The sequence below is a fragment of the Scardinius erythrophthalmus genome (genome assembly GCF_964197995.2).
Source record: "Scardinius erythrophthalmus genome assembly, chromosome: 7".
Taxonomy (NCBI): domain Eukaryota; kingdom Metazoa; phylum Chordata; class Actinopteri; order Cypriniformes; family Leuciscidae; genus Scardinius; species Scardinius erythrophthalmus.
In genome coordinates, this window is record NC_138227.1 from 32,610,632 (window position 1) to 32,622,505 (window position 11,874).

Here is an 11,874-nt window from a genome sequence, read left to right on the forward strand (position 1 = left end):
TGTTTTGACTACAGTAACACGAGTCAAACGATCCTTCCTACCGTGACAGAAGCTGAATCTTGTGATTTGTTGACTTCCTCTGGTCTAAAGCTCACGTGTTTTTGTCTGTCCTCTGTCCTTGGTGCTGAACCACATCAGGTGTGTCAACCGGAGTGACAATGCTTCAGAAGGGACGTCAGTATTGGAGACGAAAGCAAAAGTTGGGTTAGCTTTTCCCCCAAGAGGAACAGCTCTTTGACCCCTGACGATGTCATGGTGTTTGTCATGTTCCTAAAAACTGCAGTGATATCTGTTCCTGATTTCCTTAGAAATATTATGAATTTTTGTACGTGGTGTTATGTAACGCATCAATAATGGGCAAAGAGCAACAAGAGCAAAAGTGCTTTCAGTCATAGTACATTTAATGCCTTATAGGGTTATGCACATTGAACTATGATACAAATTATAACAAAAACATTCTCAAAAGTGATCACATGGGATAATGGACCACAGAAACTCAATATTTATTACTAACCTGACCCAGAAAGATCAATCATTTATATTATATTAAAGGGATAGTTCACCCAAAAATGAAATTCTGTCATCATTTACTCACTCTCACATTGTTCCGAACCTGTATGAATGTAGGAAGATATTTTGAAGAATAAGCAGTGTAAATGATGACAGAGTTTTCACTTTTAGGTGAATTATCCCTTTAACAGATGTTACAGAATCATTTATACTATATTATTTAGATTTAGATGTATCATTTATATCATATTTTAATTATTCTAATATGCTGATATCTTTATATCTAAATTGTAAGCTCCAATCACCGGCCCAATGACGGTGTCCGATGTCTTGGTCGAAGGCAATGCAGCGTGTATGTCTTTTCGGGCGCTTCTGAAAATTTACTTTAATTTATTAAACAGTTGATTTCCAATTTTAATTTTGACTCCATGAATAATTTAATCTGACTCCAAATTTAAGTGACTCTTCGTATTTATTGATTTTCTCTCTTAACAGCTGATCAAAATATGAATTGTGATTTAATTTAGATCTTTTATTATTCTTGACCTTCCATACTTTCAGTTATTAATTAATTATGGACCCAATGCCGCATAGAGATCACGTCGGCCGGATCGTGTTTCTCACGGACACAAACTTGCTAATTCTGATTTTAGTCAGTGGATGTAGGGTTAGCTAATACCTCTTAAGTCAGTTGCCTACTGCTCACTTGTACAAAAAAGTGTAGTTTATTTTAGCCATTTCCATACAACTTGCTAAATCAGTGATAGACAGAAATCAAAAGGTCTTCAGTTTACGTGCCTACTGCTCCGTATACATGCGCCTTTAGTTTGACCTACCTTAACTAAGATTTGCGGTAGCACCAGCCTCCTTAATACATTAAAATAATGATTTCAGAATACTTCAGAATAAATCAAGATGTAACATTTATTTTGCCAGGCAGGATTAAGCATCAATTAAAAAGGATTAAACAGAATACACAATACATAACTGATCAGCATAAAGTACAAACATAATTCAAAATGCAATATCAAAAATAGTTTAAAAGAGTCAGCATACCTGGCAATAGAGACACACAGCAACAGTGTGGGAAGTTCTGTTTACAGATGCTTCCTTGAGTGGTTTGCCAATCCCCTTTAAATACCCCAGTGGAACAAAAGAACAATAAACATCTAGCACCCAAATATTTATTCAGCTTTTGCTGGACCCTTTCTCGTGCCCAAGTGGTCACGCCTGAGTTTGGGGGATAAATACAAATGTTATCAACGATCTTTATTGGGGCATCTCCCACAACAGAAGAACAGGCATTGTTTTCTTTTTCTGACTGTTCTGCTGCTGCGGGAATGAACCTTCTTTACCATTCGCACCAAAAGTATTTACTTTGACCTCTCATAAAACAACTGGAGACAGTAGGTGTGTGTTTTGCATGACTGAATGAGACCTGGAGGGGATCAGATAGTGTGAGGAGTCAGGAACTCAGCATGGGGGGAAGAGACGAGATTGGAGAAGTTTTGTTGTGCTCTCTGTCCCATAGATCTCTTCTTCAGATTAGTGAGTTTTATTGTTTTATAGCAGGTTAGAATTCTTGAATTCAGTCTTAGTAGAAGTCCATCCTTACAGTTTCCGCCCCTGGCCCCTTGGGGCAGATTTAGATCAGTCCCTGAGGGGCCAAAATTTGATGAAGTCCGCTTATGGTTGCAATTTCCGTAGGGCTGGTATCTGTAATGGACTGAGCGCAATGGCCACGTTCGTTGAAGTGCGCATTGTGCGGAGAAGGCATCTGAAGTAGCAGCACTGGCAGAGTGTGAATAAGAAGATGAGCACACTGGCGAGGACACATCCACGGAACGTCCAGTCCCACCAGGTATAAGCATACCTTGCTGAGCGGGTAGAGGAGCTGGACAGGATTTCTGCAGTCTTTCTCGCCAGATTCGCTTCCACTTGCGCTTGGTTGAGATGGTACTCAGTCTGTAAGATGATTTCTTGCACCAAGTCCATTGTTTTGACCAAAGCTTGAGTGCTCTGTTCATAGAAAGTGTCCTCCCACCAGGGAGAAACGTCCACGTCCATCGGTACCCTCCCCAGGATGTTTATCTGACCCATTGAAAAGTCCTCTTTCACTTCCAGACAGAACGTGTGGTTCGCAGGGCAGGTCAGACCTCCATAGGAGAAGGAATTCATCTCACTGACGACGCACCACTGTGTGTGAGACACTTGAACAGCATCAGAATGACCATGCAATGACTGAACGTTAATGAGCTTAGAATCATTGGAAGAAAAGGGTTGTAAAGTGTTGCAGGTACAGATAATGTAACTGGATGTCTCATGACAACAGGTGCGAGTGGTAAACAAGGTTTCAGTGCCCTTCAAAGTCATATATCCCGTCAGATGATCCCATTTAATGATTTGATCCCTCACTACCACGCCAATAGAGCGTATGGTAGTGGAATTTAGATAAATTTGGTCTGGGTGAATTAGAGGGAAAGTGGCAAAGAACCCAATACAGCCAGTACATTCATTTCCAGTATACATCATTAAGGTTGATAGTAATTCAGAATACTTAATATTTTTCATTCTTTCTGATGCAAGCCATCTATGTAGATCTAAAATTTCAATAAGATCATTTAAAACATGTCTAGGTGTTTTATGGAGACGAAGATCTAAAATCTCTTGTCTTGCTGCAGTAAACAGATCTTGTGCATACAATCTACAGGCTAAGTCATGCTCGATGGTACGGGTCTGATTGAAAATTGATTGACTGGTCGTCAGAAGCGCCTGCGCCTCAGATTTGACCGCTTTGATAATGTTTTCGTTACTATTGGTGATGTGTTGAAAACCAGTAGCTACCTGATTTGCCAACCAAGTTGAATATTGAGATTGACCTGTTATTTTGTAAGTGTTGGATATAGAATTAACTGAGCCAAAAAGGCCTGCTATATTTCCAAACAGGTCTCGTTTGGTACGAGCAGATGGAATTTGAACTGCAAGTCTGTTTTTGTAATCAGAAATTAAATCATCGATGCGTGACTGTAGCCATGTATACGTCTTATCATTAAAGTTGCAGTGTTTTACATAAGCAGATAACACATTGGAGATGTTATACGTGACATGTGTTATCACAAGATTGACATCATGTAGTAAAGTCTTATTTACATTTCCTTTGATTATGCCACCTGGAGGGGTGGTATACAATTTCGGACACTGTGTGGGCTTTTTGTAACCGCATGTGGTTAAGTTAAAGCAATGGTGTAAAGTCCATGAACAATTGTGAGGGCTAGTATAATTATCCATATTTGCCTCACATTTTCCCACACAGTATGTTCCTTCTTTTCGGCCAGTCCAAACAAATGTTTTCAAATTATTGTTCGATACCTTATTTGTTAGATTGAAAAGAAGTTCAGTAAACTTTAAATGTGTATTGTTATGTGTTGTAGTGTGTGTGCACCTATATGTGGTTGGTTGGAGGTCCTTAGTGGAATAACATTTTTTTGGATCTCCTCCATGGTTGTTATTTTCATATAGTGTGTGCATGTTACCAATATTTGAATCTGGAAATTCTTCGAGTTGGTACCAGGCGGTAATGTTGTGGTGAAATTTTGGTGCGCGTGTGTAGCTTGTGAGGTTTTTGTCTGGAAGATGGGTAGAACCTGTCTTACAGCATATTTTTGTTACACAATTTGGTTCCGGTGCTAATCCGGGAGGCCATGTGACTATTTCTTTGTATGTGACTGGAATGTATGATGTGGATGGCCCCTTGATATATTTCCATACCCATCTACCGCATCCTAAGGTGTGTGTAAGTGTGACTCGTTGTCCCAATTCGATGCAGGCGGGTCCGGACACCGTCCTGGCATCTGGCCTCCATGGAATTGCGATGACTGTCCTATGAAGGAAAAAGATCATAATTAATTCAATGAACCTTTGAACCGTTTACACTGGGACATGTGGTACCATCTTAATTTTCCTCTGATGGTCACGGCCACACAACTGTTGCAAACAGCTTTAATTTCATAGGGCCCGTGCCATCTAGGGGAAAATGCGTTTTGCTTTACAAAAACGCGTACCATCACAATGTCTCCTTCTGAAAATGTTGTTTCAGAGGTTGGGTTAAATTGTGCATCATTTGTCAGGTCTGACTGCTGTTGTTTCAGTCCAGCCTGGGCGTGCAGCACTTTCAACCTTTCTTGCAATTGCACCAACACCGTCTGCTGAGTTGCGAGCATGAGGGGGCCCAGGTCTGCTGGGGAAATTTCTGGATCAATGGGTAACTTCATCACCCTTCCAGTCATAAGCTCATATGGGCTGATGCCTGTAGCTTTTGATGGGGTTGCTCGCAGCACAGTCAGAACGGTGGGTAAAGCATCAATCCACCTGTTTTGGTGTTGAGCTATTTGCTTAGCAATATTTTCTTTGATGGTGCGGTTCGCACGTTCAACCATACCAGAGCTTTGCGGCCTGTATTGGATGTGAAATTTTTGCTTGATGTTCAGCATTTTGCACATATTTTTCATGACTTGTCCAGTAAAGTGAGTCCCCTGATCTGATTCAATTTGAATGGGCGCTCCCCAAAGAGGGATGATTTGGTTCGCCATCACACGTGCCACGGTGTTTGCTGTATTATTGCGCGTGGGAATTGTTTCAACCCATTTTGAGAATTTATCAATTATCACGAGGCAATAGCGATACCCTCCCTTGGCACTGGGAAGCGGACCAATGAAATCCAATTGTAGGGACTCCCAGGGCCCTTTTGGTGGTTCTGGTCTGCGTAGGTTAGTTCGGCCTAGCTTTCCCTGGTTAATTGTCGCACACACCAGACAGGCATAGCACCATCTTTCAATGTCAGCTGTCATTCCTTGCCACCAAAACTGTTTTTGTATCAACTGTGCTGTTTTTGTTGCCGATACATGCGCATAATCATGATATAATTTGATTATTGGCTTTTGGAGGGCTTCTGGAACGACAAATTTTCCATCTCGGATTACTATGCCTTCAATTATGTTCACCATCTGATCATGTTTCAAATGTGGCACAAGTTCTCCATCAGAGACCCACAGATCTTGTTGATACTGTTTTAGGTCGATGGGTGTGACTTGTGCAGCACTTGCTACAGAAACAGAGGTTGTCTCGTTTTGCCAACGGTTGCCTTTCACTGCTGCCAGTTTTGCCAATTGGTCAACAATGTTATTGTTTCTTTCATGCCCATTTGGATTTTTGTTAATGTGCGCGCGCACTTTTACCACGGAAATGGAGTTTTCTCGCGCTTGTACAGCTTGCCATATCGCAGTTATGGTGTTGAAATGTTTTATAGGCGTTCCGGCGGAGGTGAGGAATTTTCTCAATTGCCATTGTGCCATAAAATCAGTTACGACGCCGAAAGAATACCGACTGTCAGTGTGCACGCAGAGCGGTTCAGGGTGTGCCTTGATTGCTTCTTGCAATGCAATGAGTTCAGCTTCTTGTGCGGATATGTTAGCTGGTAGTTTAAACAACAATTGCCGTTTAGCATCTGTCTCGGGAAGATGAGGTGTCCACACTGCACAGCCAGTATAGAAATGCCCATTTTGACAGAATCGGGAACCATCAATGTACACATGCACTTGGCCTGGAAGTGGCTCGTCATGGACAAGGCTTTGTGCTTCTTGTTTGGGCTGGCATGTGTGTGGGTGTCCCTCAACATCCCCGAGCAGATGTGGCAAAATTCGTGTGTTTTTTGTTGTGATTTCGCGCGCTTGAATGTCTGCTAGCCATCTCGCTAATCTTTGGGAGGAAACTCCCTTTATTCGGCCCTGTAACAGCATTCGTACAGGCGTGTGCATTGTGTGTATAACCACAGATTGGAAACCTACAATGGGTTCTGTTGTTTTTAACATCCAATGCACCGCAAGCACATGCTGTGTACATGGGTCGAATCCTTGTTCGACCAGAGATTTTTTTCGGCTGTAGTAAGCGATTGGGCGCAGTTTTCCTCCATATTCCTGAGCTAAGACTCCGCTTAGTGTGATTTCATGCGCGTCTACTTGAATGTGGAAAACTTTTGATGGGTTGGGCAAACCCAGGGCGGGCGCGGCGCACAAACGCTGTTTCAAATCTGTAAAAGCCTGTTCGTGTTCATCAGCCCATTCAAGGACATCATTTGGTTTCGTTTTCCCTTTTAAAAGCGAATACAACGGTGCAGCGGTATTTGCAAAATCAGGGATGAAATCTCGTAAATAGTTTGCTGTTCCTAATACTTTTTGCAACGAGTTTAAAGTATAAGGTCGAGGCAGTTCGGCAATGCATTTTTTCCTGTCGTCTGTTAAAGCTTTGTGACTTTGAGTCAGAGTGTATCCTAAATAGTGTACCTCCCTCTGCGCAATTTGGGCTTTTTCTTTGTTCATTTTAAAGCCTGCGTCACCTAGCATCTGTAACACTTCGTCAACCAGCTGCAAGTGGTTCTCAAGTGGTTCTTCTGTGGCTATCAGTATGTCGTCTACATAGTGAACTACTTTGCCCGTCCCTAGTAAGGGATTGAGCACATCTGCCACAGCTCGATGAAAAATCGAGGGGCTATTGTGAAGGCCTTGCGGCATTCTTTCCCAGGTATACTGCATTTGATTTACAGTAAATGCCAGCTTCCACTGGTCTTCTCGTTTGACTTTAATAGACCAAAAACCATTTTTGATGTCAAGCACTGTGAACCACGAAGCATTAGTTGAAACCTGTGATAAGATTGTAGCTGGATTTGCCACTATAGCTGTTGCTTTAGGCAGAACTTTGTTGAGACGCTGATAATCAATGCAAAGACGCCATTTACCGTTAGGTTTTGGAACTGGTAAACACGGAGAATTTGTGGTTGAACAGCATCGTCGAACTATGCCTCTAATCTCAAGCTGTTTCACTATCTCATGAACCGCGACCTCTGCCTCTGGCTTAATGCGATATTGTTTTTGCGGGGGAGGGGGCTCTCCCTCAATGCATACTTCAAAATCAACGAGGCCGCAGTCATGTTCATGGTTAGCCCAAACATCGCTGTGTTTGTTGATGAGAAGTTGAGTTGGATCTGTACTGGATATGGACATGATATTGGCCTTGCCTTGAGGCAGGCATTTCTTTGTTGTTTTGTTTGTTTGTACTTCAATTTGTTTTTCAAAGCAATGAATTACAAAGCCATGTTTTCTCATAATGTCCATACCCAATACAGTTCCTTCGCTGTTATCTGGTAAATACCAGAATTGCTCTTTTAGCACTACCATGCCTAAATCGAGTTGGACTGATTTTGTTTGAGTTGCTGTCATTAAAGTGTCGCCTATACCTTTAATTTGAATCGTTCGCGTGCTTAGTGGTAATGGAATGTTTGTGCAAGAACAAGCGGCTCCGCTATCAATAAGAATGTTAACTAACCGGCCTCCAAGGTTAGCTCTTATTTTGATTCGGTTTCCGCTTGTGATAATGTTTCCTATAGCAACGGAGGCCACGCACCCCTATTGGGGATTGTTGTATTTTGCTAACAGGTTAGCGAGGTCTGCTTGAAGGTTTCTGTACGGGTTATTCAGATTTTTAGGTTGTTCCTCTGTTTGTTTTGGGTTACTCCCTGAGGAGTTGTTTTGTATAATCAAATTCTCTAAACGCTTAAGAATTTCATTGTCAGATTTAGAGTTTATCTTCTGATTATTTTCGGCCCGTTTTAATCTGAAACAATCTTGTGTAATGTGATTATTTTTTCTGCAGAAGTAACAGAAGGGTTGAGATTTGGGCTTTAGGTCGAATTTTTTGTTTCCTTTTCCTTCAGCTAGCCATTGTGTTGTTGAAACAGAACGAGTTTTGCTTTGCTTGAGTCTAGCTTCTATTTTGGAAGCCCAATCCACCAGTGACCGGTAAGTATTCTCGGATGGATCGGCTCCATGAACGAGCGCCTGCTGTATATGAGGACCTGCATTATTTTTCAGGAGTTGAAGTAAAACTTCCTGATCACGGCGTGCATCCTCTAACCCTGAGTGCTCTTTGTAGGTCACCCATAAACGTTCAGCATAAATCTCAAATGGCTCTTTGTTGGCCTGTCTGATGTCTAAAATTCTGTTCCACTCGGCGTGTGTTGGTCCCCTTAACTCTAATAAAGTTTCCCTCAATCTTTCATAAACTTCATTTTCATCCTCATCTTCCTGTTTGATTATAATTTCTCCAGATCTCAATTCGCGTGACATTTTTGGTTTTAGCTCGTCTGGAAGAGTGAGGAGAGCCACTTGCCAAACGTCTCTGGGCTCTAACTTGTATACTGAAGCCTGTAACATTAAGTTGTCCCAGTAGGGTTGAAAAGGGCCTTTCCTTGGCATCATGCCCACAACTTCTTTGTGTTTTGTGCATTCTTCGCAAGTTAAAGGTCGGCTAATGGTAGTGACTTCATCATCTGCGTTAGTCATTGTTTTAAGAACAGCAACTTTTACTGTTTTTTTTAGAACAGTGCCAGATTTACTTCGAGTTCTTATGGGACTGCGTGGTTTCGGTTCTTTAGGTTTATTTGGATAATACATTTCAGTCGCGGGTTCTGGAGAAAGATCGCGCACTCCCAGACTAGAGCGTGCCTTTGGAGTTTGTTTACGAGCTTCTGTCAGAGACAACTGATCTTGGATGCCGCTCGGTAGAGCTGCTACCATATCATCCTCGTCACTATCACTGTATACATCCTCGCCAATTTTTGAATTTATCGCCGCTATTTTAACTGCAGCTATAGGAAAACCTGCAGAACCGCAGCACTCCTCGAGCGCGGACGTGTATTGTTTATCTACTTGAAGTTTCTTTTCAAGCTTTTTAATTTGTGTTCCCATCGCGTCGCCCTGTCTTGCCCAAGTTTGTTTATCATACACGGATGCTTCGACCTGTGCTCTGAGTTTTTTCAACTCATCTGATCGCGCTGCTTCTAGTTCTTTTATGTTTGAAATCACGCGTTCGTTTTCAGCAATAGTTGCTAAATCATTTCGACGTAGCAAATAGACTATCGCGACCGGAATTTTCCGAAAATGAGATTTAGTCTCTAGTTTTCGCCCCTCGGTAGCGTACCAGGCTAAAATTTGCTCATTATTCCAATCAAAATCTACTCCCTTGTTACGCAAACGGAAGAGGAGATCTTTTAGTTGCAAAGCGAGAGATTCCATTACATCCTTGTCTACACTCGAACTACCATTTCCCTGATAAGCCATGTTTTTCCTAGTAATCTTAGATTTATACCGGTTTTCTGCGGTTCCGGTCTATCCTGGGTATTCCGACCCGTTCTACCAATGTGTCTATATGAGGTGCGTCTAAGTTTTCCCTCAACACTTTCTAAAAGATACAGGAAAAATGTACTTACCACAGCAGCTGGAGACAGAGAAGGAGAAGCTCAAACCTCATGCTCCGTTCGGATCTGAATTGTCGCGCCGAAAGACGTCACTCGCCTGAGACTGGGAGATCACGTCGGGGTCACCACTTTGTAAGCTCCAATCACCGGCCCAATGACGGTGTCCGATGTCTTGGTCGAAGGCAATGCAGCGTGTATGTCTTTTCGGGCGCTTCTGAAAATTTACTTTAATTTATTAAACAGTTGATTTCCAATTTTAATTTTGACTCCATGAATAATTTAATCTGACTCCAAATTTAAGTGACTCTTCGTATTTATTGATTTTCTCTCTTAACAGCTGATCAAAATATGAATTGTGATTTAATTTAGATCTTTTATTATTCTTGACCTTCCATACTTTCAGTTATTAATTAATTATGGACCCAATGCCGCATAGAGATCACGTCGGCCGGATCGTGTTTCTCACGGACACAAACTTGCTAATTCTGATTTTAGTCAGTGGATGTAGGGTTAGCTAATACCTCTTAAGTCAGTTGCCTACTGCTCACTTGTACAAAAAAGTGTAGTTTATTTTAGCCATTTCCATACAACTTGCTAAATCAGTGATAGACAGAAATCAAAAGGTCTTCAGTTTACGTGCCTACTGCTCCGTATACATGCGCCTTTAGTTTGACCTACCTTAACTAAGATTTGCGGTAGCACCAGCCTCCTTAATACATTAAAATAATGATTTCAGAATACTTCAGAATAAATCAAGATGTAACATTTATTTTGCCAGGCAGGATTAAGCATCAATTAAAAAGGATTAAACAGAATACACAATACATAACTGATCAGCATAAAGTACAAACATAATTCAAAATGCAATATCAAAAATAGTTTAAAAGAGTCAGCATACCTGGCAATAGAGACACACAGCAACAGTGTGGGAAGTTCTGTTTACAGATGCTTCCTTGAGTGGTTTGCCAATCCCCTTTAAATACCCCAGTGGAACAAAAGAACAATAAACATCTAGCACCCAAATATTTATTCAGCTTTTGCTGGACCCTTTCTCGTGCCCAAGTGGTCACGCCTGAGTTTGGGGGATAAATACAAATGTTATCAACGATCTTTATTGGGGCATCTCCCACAACAGAAGAACAGGCATTGTTTTCTTTTTCTGACTGTTCTGCTGCTGCGGGAATGAACCTTCTTTACCATTCGCACCAAAAGTATTTACTTTGACCTCTCATAAAACAACTGGAGACAGTAGGTGTGTGTTTTGCATGACTGAATGAGACCTGGAGGGGATCAGATAGTGTGAGGAGTCAGGAACTCAGCATGGGGGGAAGAGACGAGATTGGAGAAGTTTTGTTGTGCTCTCTGTCCCATAGATCTCTTCTTCAGATTAGTGAGTTTTATTGTTTTATAGCAGGTTAGAATTCTTGAATTCAGTCTTAGTAGAAGTCCATCCTTACAAAATATTGAAAGGTTTCGCCGCTTAATATTTTTGTGGAAACTGTGATATACTTCTATTGAAAAGTCTGGGGCAATCTTAAAAAAAAAAAAAAATAGATGCAGCTTTGCTGAGCATAAGAGACTTCTTATAGACATTATTTAAAGTTAATTATAATCTGTAATTTTGCATAATTTATATTCATTTTATTTTAATTATTGTTTACACACTTATATTTTACATTTTTCTCATTTATAATTATATACATTTGTAATATATTTATACAGCAGCATCTGAAATTGTTTATCAAATTATCAATGATGTTTGAATGTGACTAGTTTAAATAATATGGAACAAGCATGGTCAGAAACATGACCTAGTGGTTTGCACATATGATCAGACCTATCAAAATATGTTATTCATGTGGGTAAAGATGAGTCAGTCCATCTCACGCCAGTTCCCAATCCTGAAACCCTCTAAACCCCATTAGTTTCTTGTTCTCTTTCTATCGCATGCCTACCTGGCAAGATAAAGTGTAAAAATGAAATATCACACACCATCTTAAATGGGTGACTAACTTCCTCTTTCTATTTCCCTTTTGTCGCTTCTGCAGCTCTAGCTC

At 41.1% G+C, this 11,874-nt stretch overlaps 1 protein-coding gene across 1 annotated transcript; it reads right to left on the reverse strand.

Moving 5' to 3' along the window:
* Positions 1–2,196: 2,196 nt before the first annotated feature.
* On the reverse strand, positions 2,197–4,393 carry LOC308693220 (uncharacterized protein; the record flags this gene model as incomplete). The annotated part of the gene is made up of 1 exon (XM_081370012.1): positions 2,197–4,393. Exon 1 carries the CDS (start codon positions 4,036–4,038, stop codon positions 2,197–2,199), a length of 1,842 nt encoding a protein of 613 aa, XP_081226138.1. The 5' UTR covers positions 4,039–4,393.
* Positions 4,394–11,874: the final 7,481 nt, after the last annotated feature.